Below are 23604 nucleotides of genomic sequence, written 5' to 3'. Positions count from 1 at the left end.
GCAAAATTTCTGACTTGTAAGTATCTGTAAAGCTGGTTGTTAGTAAGGTAATATTTTGTTTCAACTACAAGAATGAGGCAAATGTAACGTTGCTATATAGTTCCCCAAAAGATTTAATGTCCTTGTGTTGTCCATATTTTAAAAGCAGAGTCCTGCAGTGATGGAGGGAAAAAATGATTTTAATCTATCAGTGCTGAGAGGGGCGTTAATTCCAGTCCAGATTTCTCCTGAACTGTATCCAGAGCCTGAGGGAATTTTCAAGTGACGGGTTATTTTTATATGAAGACATTTCCCCCAGTATGGGTCATGTCAGGAGAGCAGGTAGTGAAGAGATTTTACAAAAGGTTGAGTTATTGTCTAACCAGAATGGTTTCTGTTGACCTAGCATAGTTTTCCTTTCATGCTATGAAGGTTAGCTGCCCAATAGTAATATTCAAAGTTGGACAACACCATTCCCCCTGCTAACTTAGGTCTCTGCAAAAAGCTTTATGAAATCGTGGAAGCTTTTTATTCTAGATAAATTCTGAATTAGATTTCTCCAGAGTTAAAGAAAAAAAAAAAATTCATTATCAATGTTAGCACACATTGAAACAAACAAAAAAAGAAATGGTAAAATGTTCATTTTAATGACATTGATTCAGCCAGCCAGGGACAAGAGTAGTGCACCATCTTAGAAAATCTTCCCTGATTGATTTTAAGAGGGTGGTTCAATTCTGGTCCAAGAGTTCAATATGTAATTGTGTGTTACTGACCCCTAAGTAAGTAAGACATCATCCAAGCTGTGGTATTTATAGGAAGCAGCTCACTCTTCTGAAGGTCCAATTTATAGCCTGACATTTGTCTAAAGAGGTCAAGTTTTTTATAGAAATTGTCAGGAAGTATGTGCTTGCAACATCCTGATAACCAATAAATAAAAAGGCAAAAAGTGCTAAAGAATAATAATAAACAAGTATGTTGTCAAAGTAACTTTTTCTCTGGTTTTGACTAAAATCCAACCAAGTCACTAACCTTTCTGACTTCTTAGGGGTCGAGGATCAACTCCTAAAGCTTACAAAAGTATCATAATCAATACAAGGCAGAGGAAACTATTCAGCCTCTTCCCCCATAAGTAGTAGCCAAATATTAATGCTCACAGTGATTGGATCACTGTAGCAACACGTGGGGAGGGGTTACAGGCAAGCATGATAGCTTATTTTACTTATAAGGGCCATGGATATAGATGTGTTCATTGCCAGTGAGATAGACTAGTCAGTCTGTGTACAAGCCTCAAACTGTGCATGACGCATAGAGTTAAATGACTCAGGCAAAAACGTGTATTTGATGTACCTAAAGTTCCCCTCTCTACTCCACTCATCCCTACTGCGCATGCCACCACCCACCTCAAGTATCCTTGCCTTATGTGAACTCCCAGTTGCTCATTTTGTTGACAGTGTATAACCACAGTACTGTGCTTTGTACCTTGTACCTTTTTTTCCATTCAGTAAACTTTTGCTATTGTGTGATCTGCATGTGTTGTGTCTGCATCCGCCAAGTAGCTTTCAATTCAGTATATTTTTTTGTGCTACCAGCCTCTTCTACTTTTTTTGAATACTCAACAATTGCTGTTTTCTTTACAGGTCCAATATATCATTGAAATGGATACATATATGTAAATGCTCATATTAAATTAAAACCAGGAGCAGGTGAAATTCTCAGCTGAGCTTACTATGACAACTAACTGGTGACATGCACTACTGAAATTGTATTGGCTAAGTAGAGTGGCCAAGGCATCCTGTTGAAAACATAAATCTAGTTTGATAAGGACGGGAGTCCCCCCAGACGTGGTTGCCTACTCAGAAAAAGTGGGTGTCGACCTTGTCACAGCAGTGTGACAGTAATCCTTGCCAAAATGTGCATTCTAACAGTTTGATTGGAACCCATCTGGAGCTCAACGGGAACCAGTGCTGTCTGTTAGTCGGTACCCACTCTTAACTTGACCAGAGCACAAAGGTCTGTGTGCTCAGTTAAGATCTGGCACACCGCCTCTGGCTGTGTAAACTGGAGCCTGGCTGTTTGATATGACTGATAAATACAGGCTTCGATATATGCTTACCAACAAAGTGTTTTACTTAACTCTGGTTTTGTTGAAGGCCTACTGACAATCCATGAAGGTTTTGTATGACTAAGTTTATATCTGTTAAATTAATGTATGGATACACATTTACACGTTTTGTTTTGTTCCCATTTGTAATGCAAGTAGTCATCAGTGGATCCTGTATTATAATATGTCGCCAATCCAATATTCAGTCATTTTCATTCTATTGAAGTAAGAATGCACCGCTTTAGGAAACTGTTTTACACAACACTACAATGAGAAGGCTGATTGTTGCCTACAGTAAGGACACATGATGAAATAGTTTAATTTATAGCTGCATTATTCTTTGATGCCAAACTTACCTGATGGCAGCCTTTTACTATAGTAGCAGACACTGCTCTCATCAATTGCATCATCATATCTCTATTTCAGAGTCATTGGACGTTGTCAAAGTAATACTTTCATTTAAACCCACATCTGACAAAACTTCAAAGGATCCACCCACTCCCCTTGTACAGTAGCTCTTCTTTAGTAGATGTATCTGTGAATATCTGTCATATTGCTTCCTGCTCTGCGCCTCTTGGGTTATTGTCTCCTCCCACCCAAACATCCTCTCTAACTTTCACTAGATGCTCAGTGGAGTCGCCACTCTCGCAATCCAGAGCTCTGAAGAGTTGCCTATAAATTGTTTTTGAATCTTTCGTGGCCATTTTTGCTGGCATGTTTACATTCATCCTCCCACCTACTTGCTTGGACCTGTTAACTCTTTGAGTGGGCTTGTGTGTGAGTGTTTGTACATTTTTGTGTATTTTTTCTTTTTTGAGTGCTGTGTGATTGCGGTATCCGTGCCTACACATAGGTTGGGATAGATTGGTCCTTTTTTTTTGTTGTTGCTGGGTTTGTATATCCTCCTTCCCACTACCTCTCACCCTACGGCCTGCTTACTAATTATGCGTCAAGGAGAAAACTTCTGTGTGAATGTATATGTGCTTTTCAGAGTTATTACAAAAGGTCCCCTTTCTGTCAATTCTTATGTATTACTGCAGCAGCAGCAGCAGCACAGCAGCCAATTTTAACACAGAATTTAAATAACCTATTGACAGATGACTTGTGTCAGTTGAAAACTTACAAAATAAGCACTTCTTCCAATGCTACTGTTCATAGCATTTAATGGGTGCATCAATAATGAAGTAAAGTATGAGATGTGTGCTTCTCTTCCTGCAGATTTAACTTTTTATGTATTTGTTCAGTCACCTCTAGGACAAATGAAACTGAAATATAATTATAATTTCTGTCTGTAAAAGTGACTGTAGCTTAAATTTACCTCAAATTCCTTCCATTAATATAGCCCATAGCTGGGATCAACATTGCTTTTAAGCCATTAAAACACAATATCAGGCCTCTCGGTACCTGGCAAGTGGCACTGTATTCACTTTGTTCCAGTGAAGCTCAATGCTTCTGTCAAGTAATACTTCAGGGATTGCTTTGTAATTTCACAGTGATTGCTTCAGATCACAGTCAGAAGGATTTTGCGATTACAGCCACCAGTAGAATAGCTTTGTGACTTGTCCCACTTTCTAAATGTTATGATGAGGGGAGAGAGGGAGAAAAAAACACTTACTCAATTATTATGCAATTACAAGCACATTAAAATGTGTCACTGTGTAATTACATGTTAAAACCTTTGGTTTTAATTAAACAATTCCCTTTTCTCTATAGGTATTGGGTGATTAAATGTAAATGTTTCCATTAATTAAACAGTGGATGTTCAACAATGAAACAGTTCCAAGTGGATTGAGCAGTTGCAGGTTTGGTTTGTACCCATAATGTGCAGAAGAATGATTGCTGTCCACACTTGTGTGTTGTGACTCTGTCCTAAGCAATAGGTTTGGATTCTTGCCCAGAGCCGCTGCCTCCCAGTAACGGCCAGAAAGTAGGGGACCGCTACACTGTGGGTGACATGGTATCCTTCCAGTGCGATCAAGGCTTCTCGTTACAGGTAGGTTAGAGCATACAGGGCTGGTGAAGCAGATATCCAGCTCTCTTATGGTTATGATAAGTGAATCATATCTACCTGCCTGGAGTGACAATTTCAAGGGAATACCCCAAAGGATGAGTCTGTCAAGGCAGCGTTACTAAGTACTTTTTCTATGACATTTGTGTGTGTGTGTGTGTGTGTGTGTGTGTGTGTGTGTGTGTGTGTGTGTGTGTGTGTGTGTGTGTGAGTGTGTGTGTGAGTGAGTGGAAGAGTACATGCAGGAGAGAAATGTGTGAATGTACAAGTGTGAGGTAACTGTCAATGTATTTAAGCTTGCATCTTTATTGTGTCTACTTTTGCTTGCGTGCCTCTCTGCTTGTGTGAGTGTGTTTGTGTGTGTATGTTACAAAGCAGCTTTAACTTCTCCCAATCCTCCTCAAGTAGATACAGTAGTTGTAGCGTTTTGAGCCGTAGAACCCTCCAACGCCACAGGCGATGGATTGTGTTAACAGTCACCTCGCTAATCCCACACTGATTTTTCTTCCCGGGCCTAGGCATTCACTTCTTTTCACATTCTCTCTGGACCAACCAGAACTTCTTACACGCATCTTCAGGCTGAGTGTCTGTACACCAGAAATAGACCAGAGGCCATTTTAGAAACAAAAACACAAGAATGGCCGAGTTTTTTGAGTTCAGGTGTGTTAATGGCACACCTATGCTTTAGTAAATGCCTGTTTTCGGGTTTGACTTTAGTGTACGGCAGGCATAGGACAGTATGAACATTTTCTGTCCTGGCCAAACTAATTACAGTTCATGATATTTTCCCAATAAATAACTCTCAAAATGGCACTAAGACATAATGGAATCACTTTCCCTTTTTATTGCAACACAAATAGCACACACACTTTTTAAATGAACATCCTTTTTTGTGAAATAAAAAACTGGTCTCCTAAAGCCAGCCTTTTCAACGATTTTAAGTGTCATCATGCCAATGCTTAATTAAGAGCTGTTGCTTTTTTGAGGTGGGTGTGTATGCAGCCAGTCTCTTTTATTGTTGGTTGCCCAGCAGTCTCTTTTGGGACACAATATTCATAATCATCCCAATGATGGAAATTCACCATGGTCAAGTTATTCTCAGTTTTTTTTCTTTTGTCGCGATCCACAATAAAGTCATATATCGTCTAATCCTTGGTGTACGTGCTGGCTGGTGAATGTACCTGTATCAAGGCATTTTACAAGCATCTTGGTTGCAGAAAACTTGTGGACTGCACTTAATTTTGAAAGGATAAAAACAACAACAATGTTATGAATATTTTACAGAGGATTAACCTGTAATATCCATCACAGGATGATTATTTTTGTATCTTAACAGAAAACAAGTCTGGAAGCTAGGATGTTTGTCTTCTCTTGTTTTCTCAGTCTAACACATCTCTCTGTAGTCAGCCCCCAGGTGGTACTCTTGCTGCCCAACTAGCAGCAAGAGGTCCCTTTCCTACTCTTGATACCATCAAATATTCACACACAAGACCTTGAGAAGAGGATTTTGAGAAATCCAAAAATCTGACTGTTAACCAATTCCAAAGATCCATGGGAAAGAGATAAAAAAAAAAAAAAATCTGCTGCAAGCACCTGTCTGTTTGTTGATCTCTTGGTGTTCCTTTTTTATTGCACTGTATTTTGAAGGTGGTGAATATATTGTTTTTGTTTGTTTTCCCAAACAGGGTAATGCATATATTACCTGCATGCCTGGCCCCGTCAGAAGGTGGAATTACCCCGTACCTCTGTGTTTAGGTAATGTCTTATTTTATACAGTCTGACATTGCCACCGTACAGGATTTCAATGGGTTGATATTACTACAGACGACAAAACCATATTTGTTGCATCAAACACAGATTCAATCTCTTTCTTCTGTCTTTTGCCATTCACCTTTCTCGTTGACTTTTTCCTGGTTTATTTTTTTTATTTATTTATTTTTTTTGTTCCTCCCATAGCAACACTTTACTCATACACAGCCACACAATAGATCAATGGCCTCACAGAGGACTTGTTATTGTATTAGGAAAAGCAACAATTTCATTGTAAGATCAGGGGAGGAGATGATGGGTGGGCGTGGAGGGCTTGAGGGGTGGGGATTATGAATTTTCTGCTTTCCCCTTCAGTTCAAAATCAATAAGGCTTTGCACCATCTCAGTGTGTTGTTTGATTTCTGATAGCCTTGATGAGAGTCTCTGCTCTCCCCTGACACTTCCTCTAAAGTTGATTGCCACAGTGACAGATTCCAGAGATTACTAATGAAGCGCACCACTTTGTCTTTTGACACCTCACTGTTCTGTTGCCCCCAATTACACATGTACACAAACACACTCACGCGCACGCACACACCCTTACGGTGTATATAAACACACAGACGCTTGCACACACCAGCATGCACTCACTGCACTCTTCATGTAAATGTTGCGTCCCTGTGGTTTTCACAGTTCACTGCAGACATAAATCCCGGCTTTACTGTTGACAGGCCTGTTCTTGGACGCGTGTGTTCGCTCGTTAGCTCAACTCCTCGCTCGTTTACAGTACATACGCTCACCCCAACACCCCAGGATCTGTATCCACTCTGTAGCTGATAAACTCACATCAAAGTGGTTGCATGCCCCAGCACAAACAGTATAACGTCCTCATAAGTGCCTCTCCTCTCATCTCCTCTTTCATTTCATACACAAGCGGGTCAAGCAGGTTTCCCCCACCAGCAGCACAATTAAATCCCGAGATAGTTTTCGCCTCATTGTGGCCTTGGTTGATAGTCTCCAAAGAAATGGCAGCAGTACCCCTTGTGTTTCCAACCATTTGCCACATAAATAGGCCTGTAAGGGTTGGGATGAGGAAAAGAGGAATTATTTAACTACAAGTTTACATTGGAGCCTCAGTTGGCTCTATTGACATTACCTGGATGGTCATGTAGTGTAAAACTATGTATATGCTAGCGGTGGAAATCTTTTAGGCACCTCACATTTAAGCAGCGGGCTACGATGTGATTATAAAACAATTATAAATGCATCTTGATGCATCTAAATTTTTTATTTCAATACCTGATCTATTTAATTTCATTGTGTGACTACTTGCTATTTTTAAAACATGGCAAATGTGTAATTACCCCTAAATAAAATAAGCAGATGGATTTACTTCCATTATCTTTTATTAATACTTTACAAGTAATTTAGAAGGTAGATATGATGCACATGTTTATGTCATTCATGTTTCACCTTACAGTTGGTTCAGCCGCGAGGAACGTACAGCTTGCTCTTATATATTGTTACAGGCGATCATACTGTCGAAAATTGGGTTTTAAATTATTGAGATTGTTGGCTTTTCGAGATGTAATCTTTCAAGACAGAATCGTGAAGCATCTAAGAATCCATTTATTTTTACCCTGCCCCTAGTGAGTGCCACAAGAGTGGGGGTGAATATATCCTTCACAGACAGCTGATGTGCTCTCTAACACACAGTCTAAGAAGAGAGGTGGAGTGTTGCAGGGGGAGGGTGAAGTAATCACCGCCACTGCTGAGCAAAACTGTGGTGCTGTATTGAAAATTGACTCCCTCATTTATTTTAATTGACTCGCTCATTTATTTTAATTTAAAGCATCACCAAACAAGGAATGTGCCTAAGTCTGTTATCTTTTCATGGATGCAGTTATTGGGCATAATCCACACAGTCAAGCAGAGATGTACATGCACAAGTCACAAACATGCACAAACATGAGAGACATAAGCAGCCCCCCTTCCCCTCCTCCTACCACAATCAATCCTAAGCTCATAAAGCACACTCGCAGCACTTATTTTCTTTCTCGCCCACACAAGTCCCCCTCTTTTACAGTCTGCTTACAAACACATGAGTGTATAACACACATGTGCTCATAGGCACACATGTGGCAGACACAGACATTACCAGCACTGTGTACACATTCACAATAATTGTGCATGTACTGAAACCCACAGACACACAAAGACACAATGCTCTTTGCCCTCCCACCATACTCACCCCCTCTAGTCATTGTTTTTCTTTGTTTTCCCATTGAGCCGTTCTGCGGAGTAGTGACATGTTCTTTCTCCTTGGTTGGTCTCCCTCAGCTCAGTGTGGAGGCTCTATGACAGACTTCAGCGGCGTCATCCTCAGCCCAGGCTTCCCAGGGAATTACCAGAGCAGCCTGGACTGCAGCTGGAGAGTTCAACTCCCTATTGGCTTCGGTCTGTCATCCCCCCTCTGCCTTCCCTTTCTTCTTCTCCTCCACTCTCTTTTTTTCTTTTTTGATCTGGTAGCTCTAATGTCTTCTCTGCCGCTTTCTTCTGCATCGTTCAGTTAACTCCTCTCCTCTCCACTTTTTATTGTATTAAAAAAGAACCTGCTAGTTTTATGAATGCTTTTAACATTAAATTTGAAGTAACCCCCTACTGCTACAGTACTTTAAAAGAACATACACATTCACTCACTTTTGCTTTACTCATATATTCTTGAGTTTGTCTCTTATGTCAGCCCTTTCTTTCTGCTTTTTAGGGATCCATCTGCAGTTTCTGAACTTCTCCACAGAGCCTGTTCATGACTATCTGGAGGTGCGCACCGGGAACCTGGAGACAGGAACTGTGATTGATCGGTTCAGTGGCCCCGTGGTGCCCAACTCTCTCTTTAGCACCACCCACGAGACCACTCTCTTCTTCCACAGTGACTACTCCCAGAACAAGCCTGGCTTCCACATTGTCTACCAGGGTGAGGAGGCAAGATTGGTCTGAATGGTAAAGTTAAAATGGGGTGTTATCATAGCAGCAGCTGAAAAAGTGGAAAGAGATTGAAGAGTTTGCTAATAGAACACTTAAAAGACCATTGGTGAGGTTGGATATAGACCATGGACAAAGATCAGTTCTGCAAGGCAGACGCTTTGACTGAGGTTGTAAGATTACAGAAGGTTAAAGAATAAAGAAAAATAAATCAATGCTGACCTCCGCTGAGACATTCAATTGCACATATCCTTGAATAGCAATAGTGTTGCCTATGTCAGCAGGGTATTGTATGTGCTAAAGCAGATGTGGGAAAGAATAATATAACAATACTTTGAATTTTGATGTATTCTGGACAAAACCTTGTATTTTCAAAATCATACCTTTTCATGAAAATGAAAAAGACCAGACTTCCATTCGTACCTTCAACCACCATAGTGATGAAAGATTTGCTGCTTTTGAAAGCTCACTAGCCAGGCTTTTATTCTTGGAGGTCATCATAGATATTACATATATATATACATAAGAGGTCGACCAATGGATTTTTAAAGGCCGTTATAATAACAATAGTTTGGAACAGGAAAAAGCTGAGAGCTGATTAATCAGAGCTGAATAATGTTGTATTTTCAAAATGCTCAAAATACTTTCTCAGTGATTCATAAAACATTAAAAACAAAACTAGACTCAAGCGCTAACGCACTGGACCTGCTATTGCAAAAAAGTAATATAAATACATCTTAAAATGAACTATACACTCAGATACAGTCACACAGCAGAAGGGACCTGCTTTCTCTGGAGCTGTACCCACTGATCAGCTCCTTTTCGCTTGATTTAACTCAACCCTTCCCTCTTCAGCTCCTAACGGATAAGTTGGTTGACCTCTATTATATAGTATTTTGTTGAAAGTGTATTATTTGCTTCCTGGAGTCCCTGTTTTATAAACCACTTATACTGTGTGTGGGTTTGTTTTTTTTCCCCAGCATATGAGCTACAGAGGTGTCCTGATCCACGACCGTTTCGTAACGGCATCGTGATTGGTCAGGATTATAGTGTGGGGATGACCATTTCCTTTGAGTGCCTTCCTGGTTACACTCTGCTTGGAGAGCCATCTCTTACATGTCTGCACGGAATCAGCAGAAACTGGAATCACCCTATACCTCGCTGTGAAGGTAACTGTCTGCTGCCTCTTATGAATGCAACAGGTGTTTTTCCAGTATCAGCACATTGTACCTATCAGCCCTGAGATGCCTTTTATTTAATATTTTTCTTTCAGTTTTCCCAAACTTGGTGGGGAAATATTTAAATAAATGTGTGCAAAAAAATCCTTGAGAAAGTCGTGCATTTTAGTCTCTGAGAAGCCGACTAAAGACTGAGATGCTTTTTCATCGCCATTACCCACTAAAAATAAGGTCTTTGAAGTTATTTTGAATAGAAGAATGAAGGTTCTTGAGACTGCTTGTAGTCTTGTCCTTTATTCCAGCACATTAAAGCAGCAGACTCACTTTTACCACCAATGTAGCACCACTTTACTGAACTATAAACTGACACAGCACATTATAATGATATATGGAACATTTGCAAGTCTTTATTACAAAGCTGATTACACCTGTCTCTGTTGTAAATTTCAAGGAGACTCCTCTGATGTTGCTCAGGTATGATAAATTATGGCTTTCCTCCCATCAGTTAAGTGAAGCATTTACATATGTTTCAAGTCCACAACGAAGTTTGGTATTTGTCTCAAAGAGTGGTAAATAGTTTTGTTTTTCTCCACAGACAGCGTATTGTCCCTGTCGACTTTACGGTTCTGTTTTTGGATCCTGAGGGCACTGCCTTGGCTTTGACTCCCAGTTCAAAGTCAATTTTTAACACATTCCCTCTGAAGAAGTATGACGGGAGAGTTTTAGTGTCTGAACTACTTAGTGTCATCAAGTTCACGGCAACCAGTAACCATCCCCTGCAGTTGTATCTAACAGGTGCAACCCCCCCTCCCACCCTGAGTATCTTAGTGATAAACCAAACATGCAGTTATAGTTTGTTTTATCAACTGTTAGTGGCGATACCGTCATAAAAGCAAGCTTTACGACCTGAGGTAAATCAAATACTGGCTTTCTATTTTTATCCAGCCTCTCTGATTTTTCTCCCCTCCCTACAGCTCTGTGTGGTGGGAATGTAACATCCATGAATGGCACAATTTATTCTCCTGGACACCCAGCTGAGTACCCACACTTCCAGGACTGCATGTGGACTGTCAGAGTGCCTCCTGGGTATGGCATCTACATCAATTTCTCTGTTATTAATACAGAGCCAATCTACGACTACATCACTGTGTGGTAAGTTCTCATTTCTCTCTCAGTATGACATTATTCATCAATCATCAGTCAATGGCACATATCAAACACACACTGTTTTCTGCATGCAGAGTTTTATTGACAGTTATTGGGAGGCAGTCTTTCTCAATTAATAGTGATGTTAATTTAAAGGGACGATTTACCCCACAATCGAAAAAACATATTTCCTCTTACTTGTAGGGCTATTTATCAATCTAGATTGTTTTGGTGTGAGCTCCCAGATGTTAGAGATATCGGTCATAGAGATGTCTGCCTTATCTCAAATATAATAAGACTATATGGCACTCTGCTTATAGGGCTTTAAAAAAAAGTACATTTGAGAAACTCAACAGAAATCATGACCGGGTTAATCAAGAAAATCAACCCACCTTGTTGTGAGAAGAGAACACTTAAATCACACATCGGATCGTAGTGTACAAATTATTCAAGTTGAAAACCTTTACTGATGTACACTGTATAATTTATTTAGAACAAAATGATGTAACAATGGTCACTGGAAACCAAAATTATCAACCCACTGAGGGCTGGATTTAGAATCACACTGAAAATCAAAGTAAAAAATTAAAATCGCAGGTTGATCCAACTTGCGTGAATTTTATACTGCAACTCATAATGTGACTGTGTAGTAGGCCTATGTATGGCCCCCATGTGCCTTTATGTGCACCTGACAATGTGTGGGCATGCTCCTGATTAATCTGCGGATGGTGTCTGCTCCTAGAGCTGGATCAAGGCATCAGTGAGCTCCTGGACAGTCTGTGGTGGTATTTGATGGCGTCGGATACACCAATACATAACGTCCCATAGCTGCTCAGTTGGGTTTAGGTCAGGGGCACAAGAGGGCCAGTCAATGGCATCAATGCTTTCATCATCCTGGAACTAACTACGCACTCTGGGCACATGAGGGCGGGCACTGTCCTGCACCGGGAGGAACCCAGGGCTCAATGCACCAGTGTAAGATCTGACAATCGCTTTGAGGATTTCATCCGGGCAGTCAGTCAGTACAGCAGCCAGGGTACCGTTTGCTGTGACATGGAGGTCTGAGTGACCCTCCAAGGATATGCCTCCCAAGACGCTCACTGACCCACAGCCAGACCGGTCATGCTGGATGATGTTCCAGGCAGCATAACGGTCATCACGTTGTCTCCAGACTCTTTCACGCCTGTCACATTTGCTCAGTGTGAACCTGCTCTCATCTGTTAAGAGAACGGGGAGCCAATGGCAAACCTGCCGATTCTGGTGTTCTCTGGCGAATTCCAATCAAGCTGCGCTGTGAGCACAGGTCCCAGTAGAGGACGTCTGTCCCTCATGTCCCTGTCATGCGGTCTGTTTCTGACAGTTGGTCAGAAACATGCACACCAGTAGCCTGCTGGAGGTCATTTGGTAGGGCTCTGGCGGTGCTCCTCCTGTTCCTCCTCGCACAAAGGAGCACATACTGGTCTTGCTGCTGGGTTGATGCCCTACTACTGTCTAGCTCTTCTCGTGCAATGGCCAGTCTCCTGGTATCTCCTTCATGCTCTTGAGACTGTGCTGGGAGACACAGCAAACCGACCGTGACTGCACATATAGATGTGCCATCCTGGAGGAGCTGGACAACCAGTGCAACCTGATTGAGCTGCAGATACCGCCTCATGCTACAAGTAGTGACAAAGACACTAGCAGAACACAAAACTAGAAAAGAATCAGTCAGGAAGGATAAGGAGAGAGCATCTGTCTGTGGACACCACATGTAAAACCATTCTCTTTTTAGGGGTTGTCTTGGTTTTGCCTCTCCATTGCACCTGTTGTCGCTTTCATTTGCACCAACGCAGGCGGAATTGATTCACAATCTATGTATATCTTCAATGCAGGGCAACTCACACCAAAACAATCAAGATTGATAAATAGCATTATAGGTAAGAGGAAAAATATGTATTTTCTGTTTGGGGCTGAACTCTCCCTTTAAGTTGTAAACCAATGGCACAGATTTAACAAACAATACTAAGTAGTGAGCCACGAAATATATCCGTGTTAAAGTTTCCACCAAGTTAATACCATATATACCTTGCATTACTTATACAGTAGCTCCCAAAAGGTTTGACAACTGAAGTTTTTTTTTTTCTTTTTTTTCTCAAGGATGAACCAAAGAGTATATAAGATTTTCAGAATAATATTCCGTACTGGGCCGGGTATTTCCCGTACCCATTGCAAAAGCAAACTCAAAAGCTGCATACAATGGACTTTACAGTTGACAAAACGTGAAGCCCATAGGCTAGTTGGACAAGTTTTGTTCACAGCTTCTGATGTGACACCCATATTAGATGAGCCAACAGCCATCCAAATATGTTGACCTTTGTCGGGACATCTGTGGATTCATTTTTCTTTCCCTGACAACTTTTTTTTCTTTACAGCCCCTTGCTGAAACAAAATAGATTCTAGTATGTGATGAAATAAGAGAAACTGAAGAGAAGTCTGAGGCACTCTGTGTCCCTCTTCCCCAGTGAGTGTTGCGTAAAAAGGCAGAAACGCGCAAAAGCATGAAAACATCGGCTCAGAGTTGCTGTAGATGTTTTTTAGTATGCAGAAACTTTTAACTTTGTCAGATAATTGTACAGCAGTAAACTACCTTACACTACCCACCTCTTATCAGTCCAGCAGCTGTGTCTCCCTCTCTGTCTCTGCTTCTCTTTCTACCTTTCTGTAGCCCCTCTGTAGTATGGTAAGCCTCAGGCAGCCATGGAGCTGTCCTCATGGGTGATAGAGGAGGGAAATGCCTTCCAGCATCTGGGACTACCATTCACAGTATGGAAGGAGGGAGCTACTGGCACTACTGTTTTCAAATGAAATAGCACATAAACAATCTGTTCCCTGATGGTAACATTTCATTTCCTTGCCTGACTGCCGTCTCCCATTTTGCTGATCACTCTGAAATGAAACTGCAATAAGACTTTTTTAATATGTAAGATATTAAAAGTACACACACATACAAAAAGCATTTAGTGTACATCATTCACGTGAATAGGCCTGGAGCTACCCGAGAGTGCCAGTAATGAAATACTTTTCTCTTGTACGGAAATGGCATTTATATATATAAATATATATATATATATTAGAAAAGTACTGTCTCCTCACATGAATCTTTCTTTTTATCCTCAGAGAAAAGCAGCATGTGGTTTGTCCCCACATGCTCCACCCAAATATTGTTTTCCAACTTATTTTGGCTGTTTTTCAGAATACAGATCATGGCAATATTTTTACAAGGCTTCGAAAGTTCTCTCCTGCTCTCATTAGCAGAGGTGCTTTTGTGCTCTGTGCTGTCAGAAGCTAATGCCTCATAAATGGCTTCACTGCAAATGGCAAGTTCTATTATCACCTCACAGCCACAGCTTTGGGTAAAGGATGTGAAGAAATGTTAAAGGTAAATGTTGTTTGACATTGCAGTAGAGATACACGTCACAATATAATAAATTATCTAAAAAATTAAAAAAATCAGTTTAGAAATAGTTTATATGTGCAGCATAATGATCAGGTGGGAATGCATGTTTTTGGTAAATCTGGCAAATTACATACCTGACAAATCAAGGAATATCATCACAGTAATGCAAGAATCCTACAAATCTAAAATTGCCATAAATCGGTCCTTCTAATTGAATTGTATCTTTGCTCTCAATCACCTAAAAGAAATAAATATAATATTAAGTTTAACCACATTATTAGAAACATTTTAGAAAATATCTAGAGGTTAGGGCTGTCCTATACAGCAGAAAATGTTATCACAATAATATTTTGCAGATCGTCATAATCTGTGCTTCTGTAGCTTTTGAGATCCAAACTTTGATATAATTGATGTTGTGTTACCTCTTTTGTCAACAATTTCCCCTAGCTCTGTGGCTGTGTAAAACAAACCAGGTGTGGATTAAGAGGAGGCAGCAAGTTACTCAGGGGCCAAGGACTTCACATTTCTGCAAGCCTGTGCTGTGCTTGTTCAACAGCAGACTGACTGGCTGTTGTCGCTTTTATTTCTACTTTGTGAAGACTGTTAGGTCTATCCGTATTGGCTAAAAGCTTATCATTGTTATAGAAATTTTATCCCTATCCCCAATCAAGATCATTCATCAAATCTCAGTCATTTTACAATATATTTTTGCCAAACCTACATTTATCTGTCCATCCAATATCAGACACCTCTCTCCAACTTCACCTGGGAGATCCTGAGGTCCACTCAGGCCAGCTGGAATATATAAGCACATTCTGGCTCTGCCCCCGGGTCCCCTCCCAGTCGGATGTGCCTGATGGAGCTCCACAGGGAGGTGTCCCAGAGGCATCCTCATTAGATGTCTGAAATACCTCAGCTGGCTCTGTTCAGGAGGAGCAGTTGAGCAGCAGGTCTACTTGGAGCTCCTCCCAAATATCCAGCTTCTCCCTTTATGACCCCAACCTGCACAGGCAGCTCATTTCAGCTCTTTGTTTGAGTAAATTGGGAACTTCACCTTCAGGCTTAGCTCCATTTTCAACATGACATTTCAGTACTATGCCACTTGTCAGTTTCACACTACGTTGTACCCTCATTCAGGAACAAGGCCCATAGATAGTTAAACTCTTTCACTTGGGGCCGCAGCCCCAACTGCCAACAGTGGATGCTGTCCAAAAGATGCGTCAGATGCGACAGGCTGACAACATTCAGGGCCTTCAGCATTTCAGGGTGAATCTCATCCACTACAGGCATCGTGCCAGTAACTCTTTCAGTGACTGTTGCTGCCCCATCCTCTTGTCTTTCCATCTGTTTGTAATTTATAGATGCCTTAAGGAGTTGGTAGACTATAGTTTCCATCACTCGAAACATGTTATTGTCACAACTTTGCCACATGCTGATGACACTTAGTGTAAATCAGGTTTGATGGTTTTTTTTTTTTAGATGTGTCATTGAACTGGAGATGAGCTGCTGTGTACTGTAGCTGCAGTAATGTAGATATGGGTATACACTCCCATGGAAATATCCACCCTTCACAGATAACAACCCAAAGAGTGAAAAAATCAAAAGGGCCATTACGATTCAATTAAATTTTCATTCCCAGGGCTACAGTTCCTTATGCAGCCTGTTTTTCAGTCAAGGGCTTTAGGATTTTGTGATAACCTTCCATACATTTTCTAAACACTTTTATTCTGCAGGGTCACAGGGGCTTAAACCTCATGATAATTACACAACCTTATTATATACATACAATAGACGTACAGAATATTAACAGTCTCAACTAAACGTAAAGGAATATTTTGCAAGGCAAAAAGAGGTCACAAAAGATGTTGTGGATTTTGCACATTTTTCCAGAATTCTGAATCATTGATTTTTTTTTTTTCTCCCCCCAAAAAAACTTTATTCCGCATCAGTATGTAACATGGCTGCAGGAGGCAAAAGTTTCAGTACTTTACTGCCTCATCTGTTAACTTATACTCAACTTCTACTTTGACACCGTTGATTAATGTGAAACTTTTTCTCGGGTCGTCAGAATGACTGCTGGGTCCACAAGACTGCTCGGGGACAACTAGACCTGCTCTTTGATCCCTGCAAGTTATTACTGCTGTTTATTCATAAATCATTTGCTCTCTCCCCCTCTCCCCCGCTCTCTGTCAACCTCCTCCCTTCACTCTTTCAATCTCTCCCTTTTTCCTCCCCCCGTTCACAACCTCCACTGCCTCCACCTCTCTGTATCAGGGATGGACCTGACCAGGCCTCGCCTCAAATCGGTCAGTTCAGCGGCAACTCTGTACAGGAAGGGGTGTCCACCACCGCCAATCAGATCCTCATCAAATTCCACAGCGACTTCAGCACCAGCGGCTTCTTTGTGCTCAATTATTACGGTAACCTCCCCTTTGATACCAGCTAAGTAAAGACCTTGTTCCGCACTGCTGTAATGACCCCTATTCATTTGATGCTCACGTCTCCACATTACTGGGACCCTGCTGTAGTAATGAAGATGACTAAAATCAGAGGGATATTGTCCCTGTGTTTCTGTATTGGAACGCCTTTAATTTTCCCCCTTTTATGAATCATTATTTGGCCTTTCTCATTTTGCTACATGGTATTGCTTCCAGTTCTGTGTAATGATAAATGATGAATGCCTTCTTATGCCTATTTTTTCGCCTGCACTATTAAAACGCCCCTTCGAAAAAAGAAGTTGATTAATAATAAAATGTCCCCCATCTCAGCTAAATTAGTGATTGGTTTTTGATGATCATGAACAGTGATAGGTGGCAATTTATGATCTAATCAAGTTTCAGCATGATGGAAGAGCAAAGAATGTGTTGCAGTTGAGTAGAAAATGCATACTCTCCCTCTCTCTCTCACTTGAGTGCACACACACACACACACACACACACACACACACACACACACACACACACACACACACTGTTGCAGATTTCAGCGTTTGTCCTCTCTCCAACAGCTTACCAGCTGAGAACATGTCAGCCACCCCCTCCTGTCGCCAACGCCACTATCCTAACCGATGATGACGAGTTTGAAATAGGTTTGTCTTATTTTATTTTGCTTGTTTACTGGCTGTGGACAATGCGTAATAAACTAAATCTGCACCAGACATAAGGTAATTTGCTTGGACAGCCCTGGACAGAGGAAAAAAAAATGGGAATAGACGTATCAAATTGTTTCAGCCATTAATTAATCAATTCATTCCCCTTCAAGCTGAATCCATTATTTGCTCCCTGAAACCATTGTTTGGATGATTGCTACCTTTATTTTCCTACCTTTTTGTGAGTATTGTAATCCATGCATCCACTTTACTGTTTGAAGGAGCTTTGCTGTAGTGCATATTCATTTGGACATACACATTTTTTCTATAATCCTGCTGCTGGACAGATTTTTTGCAACCTTCTCTGTCTTATTCTAGTTGCAGTGTATTCCTTCTTGCCCTTTGCTCTTCCTTTTTAATGTTTCTTTCCTTCCTTTTGAGTTTTTTCATCTATTCATGCAATTAAATATTAGTTTGAGGGAAGGGCTAATTAGCTCTCCACATAAGCTGTTTGTATTTTCAGTGTTCAGAAATGAATCAGAATTGGAAATCATATGGCTGGTGGCTGCCTTACTTTGTGTCTTTGAAATGGAGTTTAATTTAGATTTCATATGTGAGTGGGTGTGTGTCTGTGCATGTGTGCGTGTTTGTCTATCTGTGTGCAAGTTTGAAGCTGTAATGTAATGAAGTGCCTTCAGTACTCCAGTTTAGCTAAGGGGATGTCAATCTTCATTAGAAAATGTGTTGTTGATTACTGTTTCAAGTGCTGGTACTGAGGAGGCTTTTACTAACAGCTCTGTGGGGATGTGTGTGTTTGTGGTTGTGGTTGGGTGGGCGGATGAATGGATGGATATGTTTTTCGTATCTACTCCTGGCTCCTGTGTGTGTTTGTGTGATTGCGGGTTTAAATGACCTCACAGGGGACATAATTCGGTACACGTGTCTGCCGGGCTTCACCTTGGTGGGCAGTGAGATTCTGACCTGTCGTCTTGGAGAGAGGCTACAGATGGATGGACCCCCACCAGTCTGTCAAGGTTGGTTTTATTCAGTGTTTGAGTCTATTACATGTTTTTGTTTGGCTATATGAATGTCGTGTATATAAATATTCCTCTCAATGTGTGTGCCAACGTTTGCGGACATGCATCCACATTTATGTGTATGCGTGTCCATGTTCAGCTCTGTGTGCCTCTGTGTGTGCTTGACGCCACTCTGCCAAGGTTGGTTGCAGTCAGCAGCACCCACTGTTGATGCATCATTTAACAGACTGTCAGCAGGGCCCCTTCCAGCAGGCTCCTGGTGGCAAACAGCATCTCTATTCTAATTTGTCAAGACTCACAGAGTCGGAATACTACTGACCCAAGATCACAGACCTGCGCTCCCCTGGAACCAGCTCTCGACTGTGAGGGATCAGTGTGAAACAGATTACAGATCAGCAGGTTTCATCGACAAATGTTTTTCTTTTTTTTTCTTTTTGCAATGTAACAAGGTAGATGGAGGCCAGTCATAGCTGTTTTTCCCCATAGAAAGACGGGAGCTTATATTTTACCCCTTAATCCCTGCTCAAATAGCCCCATGGGTTTGATTGATGTAAAATGTCTTCCTGTACATGTTTTTTCAGAAGATGGATTTTCAAACATGAAGCAAAGGAAAGAAATGTCTGTGTTGTCTGCATCAGAGATTTTGTTTAGACCAAAAAACAAATGCCATCAGCCTGCCTGTCGTGCCAATACATCTCTGCCGCAGACAACAGAGTGCTCTGAAACCTCCTATTCCCCCTGGATAGGCATCTTTTGAAGGGCCCTGAAGTCCTTTGTGTAGTCTTGAGTTGATGAGCATTTCTGTCTTTTTATTTCTAGAAACTATGAGTAATCGCATTGGACTTGATCAAGGCATGACAGCTACACGACAGACCCAGAGCCTGCATTCATAAAGCATCTTAGAATAGGACTAGTGATTTGGAACCTATTTGCTCATCCCTGGCTGTTATTATTTGATGTCTGACTTGATATCTTGGTTCTTCCCCTGTAGCGTTTTTGCAGCTGACATCATTTTGCTCTTACAAGTAAGAATTTGGCAGATTCCATTTTAGAATATGAAAAGTACCACAAGTAAAGCAACAAATAGTGATGGCAAAGCTTAATTTGCGTGACCTGATCGTTGATCCAAGCACTAGAAGCTACTCATATTCTTATACTTTATTCATAAAGGCTACATGTGGCACTGCCGATGAATAGCTCTATTAGTGTATGCACAAAGGTCAAAGAGAGCAAATTCGTGGTAATTTGATCAAATTTGCATTGATGTAGGTGTGTGTGTGGGTGTCCTGGAAACAACAGGGCCTGCCTTTACTTTTGCTGCATCGGGCATTTTTTAAAATTAATAATTTATAAAAGCACGAGGGGGTATAAAGTCCTGCAGCATTTTATCAGCTTGTTAGACAGTGCCGAGTAAAGAGAGATGGGAAACAGAGGAGGGAACAGCTCCATTGCATACTTGCAGACTGCATACCTGTCTGGCATACAGATACACAGTCACATTAAGAACGACGTTAATGGAATTGCATTAAAATGTTTTCCAAAGTTTTATTTCATTGATTGCTTGAAAGTGACCAGCTGAGCAGATCAGCAACAATTGGAATAGTTTGGAACAATTTGATCTGTTTGTTTTGTGCCAAGTGAGGGCAGTCATTCACTTGAGAGTACAAGCTCTCTTGTTACGTTGGTCTTGCCAGCTCACCTTCTCATGTGTTACTGTTACACAGAGCTCTGCCAAGACCAACTAGCTCCTATCAGCTAAAACTCACATACTGTACTTGAAATAATTTCACAGGCTTTCATTTGAAGTGACTAAATTAACCTGCCGAATCCAGATGGGTGAAGCGTGTTGGGACTGTTCTGGGAGAACACAGCATTGTTTTTCAGCTGGTTTGTTTTGCAAGGCACATCGATCAGTGCCACAGTTTGAGGCGTTTTAAACTATTGATGTTGGACAGCACAGACTCTCATACATCACAGTAAATTGTGTTGTGCACTGCCAAATCAGTGGGTTCTCAGAGTCAGGTTATACTGGACATGGATGACAGAGCAAATTAAATATTGTATATAAAAACATATGAGGTAGATGAAAAAAAATGTAGTAATAAGGATGTTGCGCTTGTTAAAATCCACAGTAAAAGGGAGCTGATATCAGGCAAACTACAGTGAAGTGAGTAGTGTATGTGAAAGGCATATTTAAAGTGTGCAACCAAATGTGTAAGATGATTAGGCAATATATGTATCTTGATGAAACAGCTCCCTAAAATCTGCCTTGAGCTTTAAATTGGCATAGTTAGTACTATTTTAGGACGTCTGGGTTAGTAATTCGTTGTTTGACATTTTCATGGATCACCTCATTATTGTACTCAAAAATTCATTACATTTTCTTGTGCTGGATATGTTATGTCCTTGTGCCACCTCTAGCACGAAACTAATTGCTCTCCTTGGGACATGTAAAATTGAACTTAATTTGAGTTGACCTGCTATTCACATCCAAGATACTGCTACAGTAAGCTTATAAAGGGCCATTTCCTGTCGGCAGCTTGCAGACAGGGCAGGAAAAAGAATTCTCCTGTGTTTCCTGATTCCGCTTTTGTTTGCTGTCAACCCTTTTGCTAATTGTCATTTTATGCTTATAAGATAACACTGAAATGTCCTTGCATGGCTATGCAATTTCACCCCCAAATACCCCTGGTTTTAAAGATATTTCCCCTGGCTCTGTCTTTACGAAAGCCTATGAGGAAGGTTATGCAGTAGCTTTGATCAAGGATAGAGCCACAATTGAGTTGACTGCTGTGTTTGCTTGGTAAACCATCTGCCACATTGAGGTTGAGTGTAACCCATTAAACGTTGTCATATTGGTCTTCACATTCCCATTGATTTTCATGTGTCAGAAAATCTAATGAAAAACAACTTCTGCTCTAACTTCATTTTCACAACGTTATGTAAGCTTTATTGTATGATGTCTCTGTAGCCGACAATGTGCAACAATCATTATCGTGGCATTGTCATTCCATACACACAGTGTGCTGAGTAAAAGAGTAAACAATTGGTGGTTTGCACAAGGAATTACACAGCCGAGTCTTGCAACGTTTGCAAGATTTAACAAATGCCAGTGCCAGTTCTTTTTAAAGACATCATGTTGGCATGCATCTCACTGCAAATAACAGCACACGCCTCTATATGTGGGTCTTAAGACACAGTGCATGGTATCAGAAGTTCCAGTCATTACCTGGATGTAATGCACTGGCTAAGGATGGTTGGTTTATACTAATTTGCTGTTCACTCATTATATTTACAAGATTAAATTAAACTAGAAATACCATTTAGAAGGTTGCATTTAAAATAGTTTTTATTTCAGAGGTTTTTTTTCGTAATTTATATGGTATTTATAATATAATAGTATACATGCCAGTATCATAATAACAGTACTTCTGCTGCCTTGCATTTTTGTGACACGAAGGTACAGAGGTCTACATTTGTATAATAGCCAAATCACCGAATACATTGTAAGCTTCAGGGTGCTTTCAGCGTAGCATCCTATCCTTATCATGGCCCTCTAAAAACCCATCTTATAAAGCAGCAGCGTTGAGGTGTCTGAAACAGTCTTAAGCCTCTCATGATTCATTTTTTTAATCCCTGCACCGAAAGTTTGAGGCAAAGCAGTTTAAGCCACGACTGTGCTTGCTGGATAGACTTGTTTGTTGCCTGGCAACGTTGGCTTATTAAACAAGTATTGGGGGCTCAATTATTTCAATAACAAACCCTTCCCAGATAGACGGCTCTATGTGCGTAAGATCTTATCAAGTGAGTCAATTTCATGTACATCTTAAAGCCGTCCAATATGGTAAAGTGCTGCAGGGAATCTGTGTGGCGTATGAACTTTTTTTTTTTTTTTTTTCAGTTGCTAACCCCAAGTGTAATAATATGTATGAAAATTGTGTAGAATTGAAATCAGCAATTGTTAGTAGCAATTACTTACACATTTTACATGTTTCCTTTAAGCTGAATTCGTGCCGGCTCTATGACAAATCTTCCCACTGGCATCAGTAGAAGCAGAGACTCCTGCTGACGACAGAACTGAGAGAACAGAGCACAGAACCGTGTGGACTGACGTATAACTGCACCAACTGAAGACCCTATTCTAAACTCCATCATATTGCCAGTGAGAGTCCTGTCTCTCTCTCGCTACAATTCAGCACTACAGACCTTCATTTTCATCTCAAATGCAGCCTCTCAGCTGCATAGAAAAGCACTCAGACTCCTTTTTTGGAAAGTGTGGGCTTTAGAAAGCAAAGTTTTTGACTAACTTAGTGTTTAAGAAACTATAAAATTAAAACTAAAATCACTGACTGGCTTACCGACCTGACTCAGTACCACTCACTCCTGTGCAGTATGCCCTTGTCAGTGTCCACAGTGTGTTTTTAGGTGGCATGACTACAAATTCCTACTTTATTATTCGTGTGTTTTACCCTCGTGGCCTGTAAAGCTTGTAAATATGCATAAAAATTCTGCACTCGGTATGCATAGGAAATTATTGATCATGTCTCACAGAAACTGTCAAGCAGTGGCAGTAAAGAAATATTGCGATTCCATATTAAATTGCTATGTAAATTTATTTTCTGAACAGATCGGGTTGAGATATGTTGCCTCCCTAATGAATACTGTACAGTGTTTGTATAAATATTGATTCTGCTATGTACAAATCCTGCTACGCATTTGTTGTATTATTTAGAAGGTTTTTTTCTTCGATTCAAGTATTGTCTTTGGTGTTGAGATAATGTAATGAGACATTCTCTTGACCTCGGTTCCCGCAGAGGGCCTTTGGTGTATTGTGTGATTTGAGAAATGCATCGTTATTTAGAAAATCACTGACTTTCGACTTTTGGGAGATTATATCTGC

At 40.7% G+C, this 23604-nt stretch overlaps 1 protein-coding gene across 2 annotated transcripts in view; it reads left to right on the top strand.

Annotated features, from left to right (window-relative positions):
* LOC125892989 (CUB and sushi domain-containing protein 3-like) overlaps nucleotides 1-23604 on the top strand; it is a 264617-nt gene that overhangs the window by 169605 nt on the left and 71408 nt on the right. For both annotated transcript variants that reach the window (XM_049583381.1, XM_049583380.1), the window contains exons 38-46: nucleotides 3955-4073; nucleotides 5774-5843; nucleotides 8178-8294; nucleotides 8602-8811; nucleotides 9800-9988; nucleotides 10972-11149; nucleotides 16854-16999; nucleotides 17587-17667; nucleotides 18588-18701. In XM_049583381.1, the coding sequence (XP_049439338.1) occupies nucleotides 3955-4073; nucleotides 5774-5843; nucleotides 8178-8294; nucleotides 8602-8811; nucleotides 9800-9988; nucleotides 10972-11149; nucleotides 16854-16999; nucleotides 17587-17667; nucleotides 18588-18701 (1224 nt within the window). The remainder of the gene's footprint in view (nucleotides 1-3954; nucleotides 4074-5773; nucleotides 5844-8177; nucleotides 8295-8601; nucleotides 8812-9799; nucleotides 9989-10971; nucleotides 11150-16853; nucleotides 17000-17586; nucleotides 17668-18587; nucleotides 18702-23604) is intronic.

Source organism: Epinephelus fuscoguttatus, linkage group LG8, assembly GCF_011397635.1.
Source record: "Epinephelus fuscoguttatus linkage group LG8, E.fuscoguttatus.final_Chr_v1".
Taxonomy (NCBI): Eukaryota; Metazoa; Chordata; class Actinopteri; order Perciformes; family Serranidae; genus Epinephelus; species Epinephelus fuscoguttatus.
Note: the sequence above shows the minus strand (reverse complement) of the source record. Positions and strands in the feature narration are given on the sequence as shown.